We start from the raw sequence: 18268 nt of genomic DNA, 5'->3' as shown, positions 1-18268 counted from the left end.
ATAGTGGTATTTCATAAACAAGCAGAATATTCTGCCCTTCTGACAGAGCATGTGAAGGTCAAGTGTTAAACCAGAAGATATCTAAAATGGCACCACCATATGCATGTTTAGGCAACTGTATTCCAGTGTGTATGTCATGTCATCATTATGCTTGTCTTCTTAGCATTGCAGAAGAGAATCACGCATCATTTGAACATTGCAAATACTGAGTTTTCATCATAAAGATGAAAATAAATAAAAAATGTTATTTCAGTATGATGTAGTTTAAGCCCAGCTGGTAACTCAGAACCACGCAGTTGCTTTCTCACTCGCCTTCTTCTTCCCCACTGCTCCCAGCGGGATGGGGAGAATTAAAACAATGCAACTCCCACGGGTTGAGATAAGAACAGTCCAGTAACTAAGGTATAATACAAAACCACTACTGCTACCACCAATAATAATAATGATAAGGGAAATAACAAAGGGAGAGAATATAAAACTAAAAGGAGAAAAGGTAAAAAAAAACGATAAATACAAATGATGCACAATACAATTGCTCACCACCCACTGGCTGATACCCAGCCCGAATCCAGCAGCGATCTGGCCTTCTGGGTACCTCCCCCCAGTTTATATACTGGGCATGACGTGCTGTGGTATGGAATACCCCTTTGGCTAGTTTGGGTCAGGTGTCCTGTCTGTGCTTCCTCACGGCTTCCCATGCCTCTCCTCACTGGCAAAGCATGAGAGACTGGAAAGTCCTTAATCAGAGTAAGGGCTGCTTAGCAACAACTAAAAAAATCAGTGCGTTACCAGCATTCAGTTCTCAGACTGAACTCAAAAACAGAGCACTGAACCAGGTACTAGGAAGGAGAAAAACAAGTGTTACTGCTGAACCCAGGACAAAGTATTAGTTTCTACAAACTCTGAGAATGCATATTTAGTATTTACATTGCAGATAGGCTGGAGACAGGGACAGTGCACACAGTCTCTACCATAAATCTGTGCTAAGTCGTTTTCTATCACTGCTGCTTAGTCCAGAGCATGACACCCACATTTGTGTGGTTTTATTGTTGCCAAAATTATTTCCCTTTCATATCTTCAACCTCAGTGGATAGTTCAGTATTGCTTTGAAATTCATGGAAGCTAGATTTACAAATATGTTGAACTTCCTGTTGAAGGTCAACATTTGAAAATCAGATGCTTATTCTAACTTACAAAATAGGAAATGGAGATCCAGACTGTAGCATCTGTAATGCATCCTGCAATTAGACTAGCAAAAAAAAAGGGGGGTTGCCCTACTGCACTGTGAACTCAATTTTGGACTTATATTTAGAGAATAGTTGTCTCAGGAAGACAAATGAGGCAGCACAACCTGAAGGTGAAAAGAACTCAAACAGATGGATCAAGGTTTCTTAGGAGACATCTGGCCATGTCCATACATAATTCTTTGTGGTCCTTTGCTACATCCACTCATGTTGCCTGGGTGCTTGTGCTAGCCAAATGCTGTTTGACACAGACACAAGACCAGAATGAGGCCAAGTGTTGAAGCAACTGGTACAGTACTGCATGAGCAATCTTAGGTATTAATTTCCATACATTTTACACAATCAAACTAATGTAAAGCTTTTATTGTGATTAAATATAGTTTTTAATCACAGCTAGTCCCTTAAAGATGGCAATTCAGGAAGTACTTTTTCACTCAGTGATGTATGAAGCAGTCATTTGTGCAGCTTTATTCCAGCTGAGTCCGCTGTTTGAATTATACACAGGCCATTCAGAAGAAGTTTCCAAAGCAGCCCTTCAATTGGTCCTTTTGTGCTCAAATTTTACCTCAGTTGTCATATTTCAGAGCTGAGCATCCACCTCAGATTGATTCTCCCACTCCAACAGCATCTACCAGAATGGAAAAGGAATTTGGTTGGTTTTCAGGAAGTAGCCCCACAAAATCCCGCATCAGCCTGGTCCCCCAGGATTGATGCTTCACCAGATTGCAGCTGTGAAATACAGATCATCTGCCCTCTTTGGTAAAGTGCTGAAAGCTAAAGGCAAAAGCTAGCTTCTTAAGTTGCTCGGGAGCTTCTTAAGTACTGTGTGGAGTGTGACAAATTTTGCCTATGTACATTTTAAGATCTTCTAATGATTATACCTATTATGATCTATGCACTTAACTGTTGTCTTGCAAGCATGCAACTTGGGAGTTTCAGAAGGTGTAGGGGTGAACAAAATACTGGCTTCTGTTGACACCAACACTGGACTGCTAAAGTAGCTGCAGCCTGTCAATGTGCTAAGAGGTAAACAGGGATTTTCTTCCAGTCCATCAAGTGATACAGTCATGATGTAAGGGCCTGAGCTAAGATTTTGGCTTGCTTCTGTGAGTACTGATTAGTTCAGGCAGTTGAGTAGTTGAACATTTCAGGAGCTCATAATAGTGGCATAATTAAGACTAGTTCTTCAATCAAAATCAGCAGTAAGTAGAAAATGTCTCAACAATACCAACATGCAGTGACATTTCATCAATAATGCTTTGCTTAGAAAAAATAACTGACGTGGTGATTCAAATGACTGCTTCTCATAGCATTGTCATCAGGCTTATGTAAACAATCTTAAGATCAGACAATAACTGACAAGAAACTTATAAATCTTATAAAAAATAATAAGTTAAAAAAATAAAAAATAATATATTATAAATCTGTGGGAAGAATAACTTGCACACTGAAGGGAGGACTGAATTATCAATTATTACCTTTTTGTAAAAGTAGAAAATGAGAGTATTCCTAAATGTATATGTCATGATCTTAAACAAAACCAGTTTTCACCAGGTACTCTTTTCTGGACTTTAGCTTTCACTGAGCTCTGTAGGAAGCTCTCTAGGAATCTTTCCACAGGCTCAATAGGGTTTGCATTACATGCATTTAATGAAAGAATCACTTAGACCATTTTTTCTGTAGCCTTATTCTGTAGTATAAGTTAGATCCATGTGGAATTGTCTTAGAAGTTCAAAAGTAATCTAATACGTACACCCAAAAGGTTGAACCATGCTCACTCTGTTTTCTTTTTGTGGCAGTCTCAGGGGGCTCCATTTTGTTACCAGAAGCAGCCTAAGGAAAGAGAAGTTTGTGGCAGCCAAAAAGTTTTCTATTGTCAGAGAAGGTGCCTGTACACCTATGCTGTAATAATGGTGGCAGGTGAATGGCATACACATAAAAGGAGGCTAGAGATTGATGAGAAAATCAGTTACACAAATAGGAGAGGAATGTCTTTCCTGCAGTTTTAGCACCAAGTTATTAAAAAGACTGCTGTATTATGGATGGTCTAAACATGACAGGCTCGGGCTGGAGATAAGGAAAAAGCCTTTCCCCAAGAGAACAGCCTAGTAGTGGAGCTGGTGGAGTGGTGGAGCTGGGGCTCAGGGAGGCCCAGGGAGGTCTTTCTCTCTAGAGACCAGCATCACAGTCAGCATAGCTGCGAATGGCCATCCTCAGGCAGCCTGTGCAGCAGGGATACCTCATAGTCTGGCAAAAATATTTTTACTGTGTCCTAGTTAATGTTGTTAGGTAGGTGTGGTGGTAATGCAGTGTTTTCAGACCCCATGGATTCTCACCAACAGCACAGTCCTCAGGACTCCTATTTAAACAAACCCTAACCTCATTCATCCACTTTAATATTCTACTCACTGTGGCTTTTCTTACAGAATGAAGAGGATGAGGACCAGCCTCTTAGCCTGGCCTGGCCTGACACCCCACGCAAGCAGCTCACCTACCTTCTTGTATTACCCATTGTTTTTCCACTGTGGGTTTCACTCCCAGATGTCAGAAATCCTGTAAGTAACTGTCATTGTATGTCAGTATGTTTTGCACAACAGAGTGGCTCTCTATCTAAATCCCAGAAATGGACTGTAGTGGATTTATGTTAAACTAGAGATAATGACTTTTTTTGATAGTTTCTTCTTTGAAGAAGAAGTCACAAGGTCAGTCTTCAAATCTTATGGGTGCTTATGGGCAACGGGTTAGTAATAGCTCTATAAAGGTTGCCATTCATATTCACTAATATTTTATGATACAAAGTGAAAGCTCTTGAAGCTTCTTTAGGGCCTTCACATTGGCATTTCTAGATCCCTACTGAATATCACATAATTGATGATGAAGTCTGTCCATCTCCAGTGCACTAAAAAGTATAAGTGGAAAGATTTTAGTCTAAATTTTCTCTGTGTTTCGAAAGTAATGAATATTCTTTTAAATGAATGTTTTACTAGACCTTTCTCTTCTACTAATTATCTTCTAATCTTTATAATACAACAAGATGCGTAAGTCCTTCTGTGTGTAAAATACTTGCTAGCTTTGTCCCAAACTACAGCTTGAAGTAGTTTAAGACTGATTATTGATACAAATGACTTACTGTTATCAATTCTTACCACTTTCATATTAACATATACAAAGAGACCAGACTGGGGAGACTCATGGAAAGTAAAAGATAAAAAGACAAGAACTGAAAAAATCCTATTATAATTTTCTAATCACTTTTCCTATTTGTATCAAAAAATGGATTTTACACTGCTGCAAGAAGGGATGTGCAGTTTATAAATCAACACCCTGAATTCTTTTCCCATACTCACACACACTCAAAAACTTTCCCGTAGCACACACTGAAAAACTGCAATTCAGTGCAAGAATCAAGCTAAAATAAGACATCTGATCTGTTTTTAGATAAAGGTTTCTGACATTTTCCTTTCCAGTCTTTAAGCTTTCTTTTCTTCAAGTTTTCAGTCAACTCTAGTAAACACTTCTTTTCTGGTAGCACATAGAGCATACTTAATGAATTTCAGGATTGTTTATTTCTGTATCTATGCCCTCATTTTATTGTTCAAACCCATCCCTGTAATTTTTTTTCATAATCTGGCCCAAGATGAACAAGTACTGCTAAGAAATAATCATGTGCATTATTTTGTATTTTGAAAATCTGAAGTTGACATCAATAGACATGTAGCTTTGTCCAGTATTCTGTACTGTACAAATGAGAATAGTGGTTTTGTAAAGTGATATCTCACGAAGCTGCATGCAATTGTGTGATGCATTTGATTATTAACAATAGTACTGTTCACAGCAAAGCTTGCATGCTGACATCCTACAACTAAAATATCCTGCCATAGCACAAAAGATAAGCCCAGATATGTCAATGGCAACAGAGTTTTAAAATTTCATTCACTGAAAGGAGTAGCTGTTTATACAGAAGTAAAAGAAATGCAGTTTGTGGTTACATGTAGTAATAATAGAAGAGGTAACAGGCTGTATCAGTATGACAAGCTACTTACTTTGAACATTGCTGTCAAAGAATTAACCAGATGGTTGCATGGACCGTCTAACTTTTCAAGGATACTTCATTAGTGTGTTTATCTGTGAAGTATTCTCACTTATGCCTGGGTGCCATCCCTGCTAAAACCTAGTAACACAGCTCAGCATGTGCATCAGAAAACAACTTTTCATGAAATCTGTGAGGCCAAAGTTAAACCTAAAATAATACTTTAATAGATTTTGTAGGCCTGTCTCAGGGCTTGTTTTGCAAATGTGGTAATTTTAGTCAGAAAGCCAAATTCTGCATCAGGATGTTCAGATTAGCATGTGGGTATACAAAATGAACACTTGTGTGCTATATACTGATTAGAGAGACCATATGGAGCCTTTGCCATCCTCTGTGGGAGTCCACTTTTCAAAAATGAGTTCTCCTTTCTTCCTAGAGTCTCTTTCCTAAAGTATGTTTTATCTGCACATAATGGAGATGGTTTCACTGCATTTACTTGTACTATACCAAGCTATATTTACATCCACGAGACCCAGAAGCTTTAGAAAGATTGTTTAATATACAAGAAGGTCTCCAGTTACAAAGTTATCAAAGTCCTTGCTGCCTTATGTTCTTGTGCACACATATGCAGGTTTTTGTACACTTAGAGTAGATTATGCATTAATTCAACTAACTCGCAACTGATTCAATAGCTGGCATGTTTTAATGTGTGTTTAGTGCCTTAATCATACTTGCTCATATTAAGCCACTATATATTAAAATCGTTACTATAACATCAATAATGTTGCTGGCAGTATACCAGGAGTAGGTGTGCCTTGGGGAATTTTGTACCTGACTTTTTGTTCAGGTGTTTTGAACAACAACAGGCATTTTTCCTGAACAAATAGCTTATTTCCCCAGTGCCTCTGTAAAGGCCACAAACATTAACTGTCCCACCTCCTGCAGTAAGAGCTATTGAAATATGGAAAGGAAAATTGACACAACCAGGGTGGCCCAGTGGATCAGTGGCAGATATTGAGTACCACCTCTGTTACTGTAGCCATGCTGCACTGTCCATCTCTATGTTACAGGTCATAAAAATGGCCATAGGGGCTGCAGGCCTGCTGTCGCTGGACCCGTATGGTGCAGTTTGTTGTAACCCTGCAAAGTTCCATTACCAACAAGGAGGAACAACTTACATGAACTCTTGTTGCCATACAGAGATGCACTGTTACCAAGGGGAAAAGGACAAGATGTTCCTGCACAGATCCCATTACAGGAGCAGGTTCTGAGTAAACAGATTTAATCACTGTCAAGTATGAAAGGAAAATCAAAGCTTGAAATGCAGATAAATTTATGTGGGAGACAAACATTCATTCAGGTTAAAGGTAAAGTAGATGATAATACTGGCTAACAAGAAGATAGATACTTTGCAAATTATTAAGCACTATTTTTTAGTATCAGGCTCTTAGAAGAAAAACCTTCATACTTGAAATATTCTTGCTACTTAAAGTCCTGTTTTCAGACAGGCATGACATCAATACAGAAATGTACCAAGAGAAGTGTCCTTGAGATTACTGATAGACAGAAACAGTACCAATCTGACCAAGCTAATGTGAAACCACAAAATTATTTCTCTTCTGTTAAAAGAGAATAGCATATGAACTGAATCAGCCATGGCGTTTTCTCATTTGTCTGTTACCATGACCACAACAGAATCAACTGGTAATACACTGGGCTCTCTGTCTTTATAAAGCAACCATGACAACAAGAAAAGGTGAAGAGAGTGGTTGCTGTCTGCTGTCTCTGACTAATTCTTCCAGGAAAATGCTTGGAACTGATGTGTCTTTATATTTCAAGAACTAGGGAGTTGCAAAGAGGTAACTCTTGAAAAAATGCTGTCATTAGTTACAAAACGAGCATGATTATTATTATTATTATTATTATTATATTCTGGGGAAAAAAAAAATCCAGCATCCAATAAAGAATCAGCACTCTGATTACTGGTTTTTAAAAGTTTCATCTATATGCAAATGTCCTGGGTTCCACTGTAACAGTTGTTTTTCTCCTTCCTAGTAGCTGGTGCAGTGCTGTGTTTTGGCTTTAGTTTGAACAATGCTGATAACACACCGATGTTTTAGTTGTTGCTAAGTAACGCTTACTCCGATCAAGGACTTTTCAGTCTCTTACGCTCTGCCAGTGAGGAGGGGCACAAGAAGCCGGGAGGGAGCAGAGACAGGACACCTGACCCAAACTAGCCAAAGGGGTATTCCATACCACAGCACGTCATGCCCAGTATATAAACTGGGGGGAGGTACCCAGAAGGCCAGATCACTGCTGGATTCAGGCTGGGTATTGGTCGGCGGGTGGTGAGCAATTTTGTTGTGCATCACTTGTGCTTATTGTTTTCTTTTCCTTTTCCCCCTTTCAGTTTTATGTTCTCTCCTCTTGCTATTTCCCTTATCATTATTATTATCGGTGTTAGCAGTAGTAGTTTTGCATTGTACCTTAATTACTGGACTGTTCTTATCTCAACCTGTGGGATTTACATTCTTTCAATTCTCCTCCCCATCCCGCTGGGAGAGGGGGGGAAGAGGAGGGGGAGTGAGCTGCTGTGTGGTTTTGAGTTACTGGCTGGGCTTAAATTGTGACAGCAGATTATATAGCACCACCTATGGAGCCCGGTCTTGATTTCATCACCTGTAGTATGTACAAGCTTTAAATTTTGCCCTTCTTGAGTTAAATGTTCCACCTTTTAAAATAGGTAATTAGACTTCTAAACCTTTTAAGTACTCTTAGTCTTGAACTGCTGCTCATCAGGTAAGTTTACAGGGAGAGGACTGGCTAAGACAGGCTAGGAATACACATGATGCAAAGTTACTGACTTGTCATTCTTAGCTGTCCAAATTCTGTGGGTGTCTCACTCAGGCAATGTCCTGTTATTTTGCAAGAACCATTTGGTATATATGTTCACACTTACAGACAGCTATTACTGCCCAGTACAGCTCTTGCTGTATTAGTTTTTCATAAGCCAATGTATACTAATATCATGAGTGTTGTATGATGATTATTCAAATTGCATTGCTAGGAGGTGCTCTGTGTAGATTTTGTGACCAGTTACAACAAACTTATAATTTCATCATCTCTTTCACCGCATGTGTTGCCAGAAAATCACAGCTTTTACAAAGAGGACAAAAAATGTTGGAAGTTGAGAGAGGTGGCTACTAAGAATGGTGAAAAAGAAGTGCTAGCTGTTCGGTTAAAAAAAAAAAAACAATACAAAACAAAACTAGCTAGGTTCATTTATTCCTTCCAGACTCAATTGTACTCACACTGGTGTCAGACCACCAAGAGCCAATTTGTGTTCCTTACAAACGGTATTCCTTTTCAGACTAGGGTCTTCTCTTCCACAGTGCGTATAAAGTTTTGATTTGAAAATGAAAAGTACATCTGAGTAGGTTTAGATATCAGAAGCTCATCATTAGATTTTCTGATTCGATAAAGATTTAGAACTCTGATTGTTCTAAATAATTGGTTGCTCTGTAAAGAGTTAAGAAGGATTTAAGAAGCAGGTCAACCAAAGTAGCCTGGGACATCTCTAGAAACAGTGCTTGTGACAGTAATGGAATTTGTAGATGTCGAAAAGGAAAAGGATGTTTCCAGGTGCCACTGGGGCTATTTGTGCCTATAAAGATAACTAATTTAAGACACCTACTGGAATTATTTTCTTACTCCAACAGAAGTTTAATTTTTTTATTTATATGTAAGGGATTTTCCGAGCATTGTTAAATCTATTTCATATTTAATGTCTGTTCATGCGCATATTGAGTTGTGGAATTGTATAGGTCATGTTAATCAGTGCTTATGAGCTCAGTTTTCAGGAGGGCATTTAGCATTAGGCAAAGTGCCCGCAGGGAGAGAGTAAGTGTTCTATAGCACAGCTCGCAGCTGTACCTGCTGCTAGAGCAGATAATGGACCTTCTAAGTGTCCAGTCCTGTTAGTGAGTGTGCACAACTGCTATTGCTGACTTTTACCTTTTTCCCATTAGTAATGACCTCATTTCAGTCTGTTTACGTTAGCAGAGTCTACACAATTTCAATGAGCTGCGGACCAGCCTTGCTCTTTTCTGGGTCCGCTGAGTGTCATTCCTGCATTACTAGCTCTTTAACAACCAGCTCAACTCACTGAGCACCTCTTACTCCCCAGGGACCTATGCTGATCAGTTCCTAAACATTAGGTTGTTCTCTGTAAGTGGCTGTTTTGTCTGTTACACAAGAAAAGATGGCTGTACAGCCCTCTAAACTCTAAAAAAAAGAGGTGTTTATCATGACTTGAGCAAACTGAATTAGCAAACATCAAATAATATTTTCTCTCCAAAAGTCGTGTTTGGGGAAAGCCCTGCAGTCCTGTCTGCTGTCACAACACCTAGGAATGACCCCCAGGCTAATGCATCTGCTGGTGCTGCAGGGGTATGTCTTGCAATAGAGAGAGGTACAGGCAAGGTGTGCTGCCCAAAAGCTCTGGAGGACCCTCTGTAGAAAAAAGTGGAAGTGAATAGTGAGGAATTACCAGGAAATGGTAGTTCAGGATCGAGCAGCAGCTGGAACAAGTATTCAAACAAGTATAATTTACTTCCAAAAGCAGTCCTACTGATTATTCATGAAAATTTGTAGTACTCTAGTAGCGACACATCAGAACTTGTCTGAGGTAAGGATCTGTGTTCAGAAGGTCAGCGCCCATAAGGACTGTGGTTTCATTCAAGACTGGTAGCACCCATTCTTAGTGCATATGTCATTTTAAACACTAATTAGATTTAGACAATGATTGCCTAGTACAGTACTGCAGTTGGGTTTCCTTCCTTTAGTAGTTAACTTGATCTCTTTTTGTTACGTTCTGAGAAACAAATAAAAGTACAGCATGTCATCTGTCAACATAGGTATTCACTGTCTCTCTCTGTTTCTGTTTCAGAAATCAAGAAAATTTTTTCCTATCACATTTTTTGGCTCTATCAGCTGGATTGCATTTTTTTCTTACTTAATGGTCTGGTGGGCACATCAGGTAAGGAGGTAACAAAATACAAAATACAAGCCCTGCATTGTGTTTTGCACTGTGAGACATCATTTAGAATCAGAGTCCATCATCTATTGCATGCTGAGTAGTGCTTTATTTTTGGAACTACAACCATGGATGAAGTAAATTACTACTCGGAAAATGAAATGAGGTTCTGAGAATTGTGGTTGTCTTGACCGTAGGACTTGATCATTCTGGTAATGTCAGAGCCATCAGCAACTGCTTGTCTGTACCTACTGGTTCTATTTGACAGTCTTTCTCCTGAAACATGTAGAAATCTGTGAATATGAATAATTCTTCAATCTTGCCTGTATTATCCAGGTGATATTATTATTGTTGTTACTATTGTTGTTATTATTTTCTGGGTTTGCTTAAACCCTTTAGGTTGGAGAGACCATCGGTATTAGTGAAGAAATCATGGGACTGACTATTCTAGCTGCTGGCACATCCATTCCTGACCTTATTACCAGTGTTATTGTTGCCCGTAAAGGTCTGGGGGACATGGCTGTATCCAGTTCTGTTGGAAGCAACATATTTGACATCACAGTGGGGTAAGTCCTACAGCAAGAAAATTGTCTATTTTAACAACTCTTTTGTTCTTAGCATGTTGCTGTGGTTTTGCCAAGGTGTTGCCTACAATTGATGCTGAAAAGCGGTGCCACTGAAGCTGAAAATGGAGAATGATGCAAATATGAAATGGGTGTTACTGTGCTAAGTTCTCAAAAGTTTATAGACATTTGCATGACAGAATTGTTACAAATTTGTTGCCTAATTCACTCTTTGATACACCGCTTCACAGCAGCTCTAGCATAATAATGTGTGGCATATGGTTGGCATTCAGATTCTGTCTTGACTTTTTGAGACCGAGTTAGAGGAGGTCCAGAAATGTTGTGATCAATGCCTCAGTGTTTCAAAACCATGCAGGAAATATACAGACAAACTGTCTTTATTCCCACGTTTCCATCTTCAACACAGGAATAGAGGCACCGAGAATCATGTCCGTACTCTCAGTTTCTCCATCTTTGATTTTTGTTTCCTCTCACACATGCAGAAGAACAGGTCTAGTCATAGTCACGGTTTTGAGCAGCCTAGTCAGGTCATTATTTCTTGCTGCTGAAAATAGACCAGCAACTGAACAGATACAGAAAGGGATCCTGAAGTTAGAGTGGATTGTAAATGGCTTTTTTACTCTGTTAGCTAATGGCAGTACCTTTGGACACAGCATTAAAAATGGGTTACTTTTTTCTATTAATCCAGAAGCATCAGAACTACAAAATCTATAGGGGGCATTGCAAAAGGGTGCATAGGGTGCATTGCAAAACTTTTCTCTTTTGCCGTACCTTCTTAATTTTCTTAAAATTTGTAGTCTTCCTGCCAATGTAAATGTTCTTGTCCTGTACACATCTGCTAAACCTGGTATATTTACATCAGAAATGGCACAGTTGAGCTGTAGTCTGGTGTAGTTAGTATTGAAGCTGTAACAAATTATTCTCTCTTGAACTGCTTATTCAAAGGCTGAATGCTGTAAGCTTCTGACAGCCTTCTTCATGCTTCCTAAGCCTGCTAAGCTCTGATCAGTGGCTTAAATATTTATTTCAGCTTGACATCTTCCAGAGGGATGTTGCCTCATTCTGTGGCATCAGAGATGAGAAATGCAATGACAGCAAATACAGAAATAGAAATTAAGCTGGAGTTCATTTGAAGTTCGCATTTTACATAGAGTTTATACCATAAATGTGGATCAAAGCTTTTATAGGACAAATTGCCTTACAAAGTGATGGTTCTTTTTGGCAAGGATGTGTCTTTATGTGACCTACTGTCCTGTCACGCAGACTCTTGGAAAGAGAGTGTAAGTAGTTCTTCCACACATGGTCTGAAATCTAAAAACAAATGAAAGGGGTCTTCCTGCTCACAGATGGGATTCCAGGTGATTTGACGGCCAAGGGAAATAGAATTCACCAATGTAACTGGTGGAAGAGTAGAGAGCCTAAATCCTGTGTATTCTCCTTGGGAACCACGAGCAAGCTAACAAATCAGATTTGTGTACGTATTAGAAGAGTTGAAACTCTTCCTGCCTCTCTTTCTGCAGGAAGCCTCTGGTGGTATTTTGAAGTGTCCCCAGAAGCTTTTTCGTGACTTTTCCTGCACCTCTGCAATGGTTCACATTTATTTTTTTATTTCTTAACAGCCTGCCTCTTCCATGGCTCCTGTACGCTGTCATTAACAGCTTTGCCCCAGTGACAGTCAGCAGCAACGGTCTGTTCTGTGCAATTGTCCTCCTTTTCATCATGCTGCTCTTTGTCATCCTCTCGATTGCTTTCTGCAAGTGGAGGATGAATAAGTTCCTGGGTTTCCTCATGTTTGGGCTTTATTTTGTGTTTCTGATTGTCAGTGTCCTCCTGGAGGACAAAGTGATCCAGTGTCCTGTCTCCATCTAGTGAAAAATGCTGTTTCGAGAAAAAAAAAAAAAAAAAAATGGAAAAAAACTCAAACCAACCAACCAAAAAATAAACAACTGAAGAAAACAGCCAAAGCCAAACAAAAATTAAAAAACCAAACCAAAACCACAAACAAAAACCAAACCACCCTCCCCTCATCCAAACCCACATATATTTATTTAAATATATATATACATCAATATGAAACAGCAAAAACCCACAATGGAAAGTTTCTGTGAGAATAGCCTATGGACTCCTAAATTTCCTCTCACCCATTTTTAAAAGAGAGAAAGAAAGAATAGGATACAAAGGATGGATCCCAGAGCTGAAGACTGACTGCTGTTGGACAATCCAATCACAAGTGAAGGACTGAGTCCAGCTGCGCTGAGGTTTTCTTTGCTGCAGAGCATCCTCACCACTCAGAACCAGAGATGCTCCTCATGCACGGAAACAGTGAAAGCTACAGCTTCTCCTATGCGTATGTACCTATCCACAGAATTCTCATTCTCTGTTTTAGTATACACAGATACATACACAGTGTGCTCAGTTCTCAAACCTTTGATCTTGTAAGGGAATGTTAATACTAAATTTATGAAAACATCACCCCCACACACACCCTGGTGTGGGAGTTTTCTGATAACCTGCTGAAACTCCTGAGTGGAAAGCATACACCAAGCGCATGAGTAGCAGACAGGGGAGAGAAGCGTCTCTTCCTGTAAGTGAATTTATATGATGTGATTTCAGCAAGGACAGGGTATTTGTAAATAGTTTCATCCTCTGTATAGCAGGTCCGTAAAGGCAATTATCAGGATGTTAGTGGTGGTTTATTACATCTTGCAAAACTCTTCAGATTCCAGAAACTCTTGCTCTGGCACTGAAGGGGCCACACTAGCTGGGCCTGGCCATTTTGTGATTAGTGCTGTAACTTGTGCATTTTTTTAACTGCATTCAACGCAATGCAGTGGCAAAGACGAGAATGGGGATACTCTGTCTTTAATAGTTACGCAACATGCAGACACCATACAGCTACTGTGTGAACACAACATTTTTTGCAGCAATACAAGCAATAATAATATTTGGATGCTGTTATCATAATGAGTTTGCCTTTACATGCCAGAAGAAAAAGGTTAATTTGCTTATGCGTAGTACTTCATACAGAAAATAGAGTTAGTTGAAAAGTGACAGCCTAATTGCTGAAGTAGATATATATTTTACAGGCTTTCACTATTACTTGGAGTATAAGGACCTTCACAGCTACATGTAGCTATTGCTGGAAGAGATTCCCAGCTGATGTACAAAGCTGGAGCTCTTATATATCTTTTGCTCTTTGCTCTTATAAATCTTGAAACTAGGTAGGAGAAACTAACAATTTAAATATAGTGGAACTGCAGGAAACATACATAATTATTTTCCAGTATTGCTGAAAGTGTGAGTGTCTGAAGAAGCCAAGGAAGGAGTGAAAATACAATATTATTTTACTGAAATCCTGAGTGAAGAAGGTCCCAACCTAGAACAAAAAAAGTAAGGAGAGAGAAAGCAACAAAGTGTTTGTCTTTCCTGTAGTTTGGATTATTTTAAAAACAAAACAAAACAAAAACAAAAACAAACAAAGAAAAACAAAAAAGGAGGACTGAAACCAGTGTTATGAAAATATTTGTGATAATCATCATTTGTTTGTTCAAGTTATCTGTGCAGTTCAGAGTTCATGAAATTTCAGCACATTTCTGTGACCTGATTCAGCATTGCTTTGTATTCATATTGTGCTCACAATGGCAATGCCGTGCTCACAATGGCAATGCCATGCTCACAGCTGTGTAACAGAAGGCTCAGCACATTTTGTCTTGTCTGTTTTTCTGTGTTCCATGCTGTTTGCTTCTCACTCACCTCCTTTGTCATTTACTGTTTTCCTGTTATATGTGTTTTTATGTAACAGTATCTGGTTAGATGAGGACTTGACAGAAAACAATGGTAGAGGAAACTAAAAAAATACATAATAAAATTACTAAATTGTTAATATCATGTGGTATCATGAAAAAAAAAAAAGTAATATAGCAAGAAAACTAGGAGTTACAAAGCCTGCTACTCATGTCTTGTCCTGAGGTATCAAGTCCTAGTTATGTTCAGAATCAGTGTTTGATCTTAACCTTAACGTTTGCAACAACTCTTGCTTCTTAGCACTTGTTAGTGTGAGCTTCTTTCATTGTGAGCAAAAAGTTGGCTGTGTATTTAAGATATTTCATTGCTCCAGAATCCTTACCTGTCTTAACGATTATGCTGTCCACCTCTTGACATTTGTTTCGGCGGGTGTACACCATGGGAAGACTGAGGGGACGGTGTATACTCCCGCACCTCTCACACCTCTCTCTATGTGTATCTACAGTGCCCTCTACTGACTGAAACAGCAATCTTTCAAAAGCAGCTCTAACCCAAATTCTGACCTCAAAAGGAGCAAGTGTCCCAAAAATACAGAGCTGACTCCGCTGTGTAATCTGTTCCAGAGGAGTCACCAAATGCTTTTATTTCAGATGCCAAAGCTCAAAACAGGTGATCCTTTTCCCAAGTGTGCAGAACAAAACAGAGCAAACTAAAAGAGCGTGTGCAGGATCATGATAGTTCTGTGTATATAGGTGCTTACGATAAACTAAGATATCCAAATTCACTGGCCTGACATTTCAAATCTAGAAACCAGGGAAGGGCAAGAGTAGAGCTCTGTTCAGTAAATTACTCTTTTTCTGTTGGGTTTTTGGTTGGTTGATTGGTTTGATTTTTGGTTTTTTGAGGTTTTGGGGTTTTTTGTTTTTTTTTTTTTTTTGGTTAGTTTTCTGTTTGTTTTTTGGGGTTTGGGTTTGGGTTTTTTTTTTTTTGGGGGGGGGGGGGGGTGAGGGTTGGTTTGGGGGTTTTTATGACCTTATGGCCAGCAACACCAGATTGGCAACACAGCAAGGAAGATAAACTGCAAAATCAGGTTAAACAGCCAGCTCTGTGGCACCATAACACCTGCAGAGAACCAATTTTGGACATTGTTTTTGGAAGGGATTTCCAGTAGCATTTGGGTAGGATCGTGGGTCAGATTGCAATTAAAGATTTGCTGCACTAACTTCATTGGAATTAATGAAGAAAATATCCCCAGCTGTACAAAATACCACTGGAGTTTGAAGAGTACTCACAGGTTTCCACTAAAAAAGAAATGAAAAAAAAGCCACCCTGACTTCTCTCTCCAGAAGCCACCATGGTCAAATCTGTAGGGTAAATGCTATAAAACTGTGATAAAGAGAGTGGTAAGAGGATGATCTCAAGAACAGCGTTCTTATATAGACATGGCAAAATCTTTCAGCAAGGCTCAGTATAGTTTAGATTAACTGCTTTACTGAAAGCTAGTGCTTGTAGTGCAGACAGGCTCTCTGAGTCTGTATGCCTCTGCTTATTCATTCCATTGATGTGGCTTTCTGCATAACCATGAAGCATAAAGCACAGTGCGTGACAATGCAGCTTACTTAGATGTCCTTTGGTGTTTGTAATGGCGATGAACCTACCTTGTAATTTCCTAATATGCTACTCTGAAGTAGTTTATGGTCGTTGTCACTTATGGTACTGTTGTGTGTGGATATGAAGGTCCATAGTGCAGTAGGTTAAATGTGATTAATCCAAGTACTGTATAAAATTAGTAGATGCTTAGAAATATTCTTAGTGTTTGGGTGTCTTTTAAGGGATTATTTCTCTGGTTGTCTTTCATTACGTGTTTTACAAAAATGGGGATATACAACATTTTTTGATTATTCTTCTTTCAGCAGTAATTCCTTAAGATAGCAACTTGTGGTCCATATAAATTGTGTTTTGAATCAAACATGAATCTGTATCAGGTAGATTTATTTAATTTATAGCAAAGAAATAATCCCTTCTCCAACAACTGGCCCACTGAAATCCCAAAGATTTCTGCCATTGACTTGGGAAGATACAGATTTTTATTATAGCAGTCCGTATTTCATAAATGCATTTGCATAACAAACGTAATTGTCCTGGGATCTATGAGCAAACAGAAAAATTGGATTCACTTGTATTCTTGGAAACCATTTTACCTCTTGTAAATAACAATGACACAACTAACTGAGAAAGAGGCATGGTTAGTTCCTTTAAGTAGGTGATTCTTGTTTTCCTGCTATTCCGGGGAAGTTTAGTGCAATAACTTGCAGCTAGAAAAAATGATTTTGAGATTAGCAAATGAGATAGCTTGCACTTGGCAGTGTGGAGAAGAATCCTGCTCCAGCCCTACAAACTTCTGATTGATGTTAAAATGATCTTTCTTGGATCTGTTGCCATCAGTTACAAGAATATCAGTACTGAGATATCTGTCTGTCACTTACATCAGGACTGGGAGAGTAATTTTTCCAGAGTGAAGTTATCCAGCTCAGTGCCCTCATCAGATACAGAAGTCATATATGGATCACAGTGCTGTAGTCCAGACAAGTTATCCTGTGGATCTGCTGTTGCTAGTTGTCAGTGTGTGGAATCTCAGGACTTGTCTGCCTGGATGGGTGCAGATGATAGTTTGCATCTTCTCCTGCCCATGCTTTTGCTTGGCTGGACGTAAGCCATGTGTTCTCCAAAAGCCACATAACCACATTAGCATGGCCCTGAGCCCATGCTCCCAGCCAGCCAGGTAAGACCCAGCCTAGAAACCACTTGAAGCATGAGTAGCTGAGACACACAACTGGCCACATCGTTCCTACAGGAGCAGTAAGTGGCCCAGGACCAAACTGAATAAGAAATAATATAATTCGAGTTGGTAAATGAACTCTCATGTGGATTTATTATCCACTAATCCAAACAAATTTTTACGTGTTTTTTAAGATCTTGCACTTTACTGTGGGTTGTTCTTTTTTTTCATTTATTTTTATTTTATGTCACATAGTTGTCTTAAAGCAAAAAGAAGCCATAAAAAAACCCAGAAGATTAGTATGGGGTTTCTAAATAAGGGGATCATTAATTTTAAAGTAAAAAATCAATTTCACATCTCTGTTAAGGTATAATGTAAAATAATGTCAAATAAATGTACAGTAAAGCAGGATCTGGTTTTGCCTTAGTGAAGCTGTGAGTAAGTTGGGGAATTTGCTCATACTCTTGAGCTTCCTTGTGGGACTGTACAAAATGCTGCACACTGCCTTTGCAGCAGGGGATCAATCCTTGTTCACCCTAGAAGAAGGAACATAATGCTTGCAGAGTCAGGCCCAATGAAGCAATTAAATCATGCTGTTATTCTAATGCTTTCTCCCACTGAGATCACAGTAAAGGAAGCTACTCATATTTTAGTATGTTTATAAGACATGAGTTACTTCTGTCATAACTGTTTTACAAAAGAGTTGAAGTTTTCAGGGTCAGGCTATCCAACAGAAATTAACCATTTCTTTCAATCCCTCATACAAATTAAGTAATGCCAAAGGGGTTTTGCTTGCTTTTGTGTTCATTTCCATTATCAAGATTTCTGTTACACAGTTTTGATTTTTCAATC

The 18268-nt window shown here is 39.0% G+C and overlaps 1 protein-coding gene and 1 long non-coding RNA gene across 6 annotated transcripts in view; one reads left to right on the top strand and one right to left on the bottom strand.

Moving 5' to 3' along the window:
* SLC24A2 (solute carrier family 24 member 2) overlaps positions 1-14545 on the top strand; it is a 113838-nt gene extending 99293 nt beyond the window's left edge. For all 5 annotated transcript variants that reach the window (XM_062632124.1, XM_062632121.1, XM_062632125.1 and 2 more), the window contains 4 exons: positions 3671-3799; positions 10223-10312; positions 10709-10875; positions 12513-14545. In XM_062632124.1, the coding sequence (XP_062488108.1) occupies positions 3671-3799; positions 10223-10312; positions 10709-10875; positions 12513-12762 (636 nt within the window). In that variant the 3' untranslated portion in view covers positions 12763-14545. The remainder of the gene's footprint in view (positions 1-3670; positions 3800-10222; positions 10313-10708; positions 10876-12512) is intronic.
* The window catches only part of LOC134170601 (uncharacterized), a 32751-nt gene continuing 27125 nt past the window's right edge, over positions 12643-18268 (bottom strand). The window contains exon 3 of the long non-coding RNA XR_009967324.1: positions 12643-12771. This is a non-coding gene — a long non-coding RNA (uncharacterized LOC134170601). The remainder of the gene's footprint in view (positions 12772-18268) is intronic.

Source organism: Pezoporus occidentalis, unplaced genomic scaffold (genome assembly GCF_034315485.1).
Source record: "Pezoporus occidentalis ecotype Australia unplaced genomic scaffold, CSIRO_AGI_Poc_V1 ctg384, whole genome shotgun sequence".
Lineage (NCBI taxonomy): Eukaryota > Metazoa > Chordata > Aves > Psittaciformes > Psittacidae > Pezoporus > Pezoporus occidentalis.
This window is presented reverse-complemented; position numbering and strand designations above follow the sequence as displayed.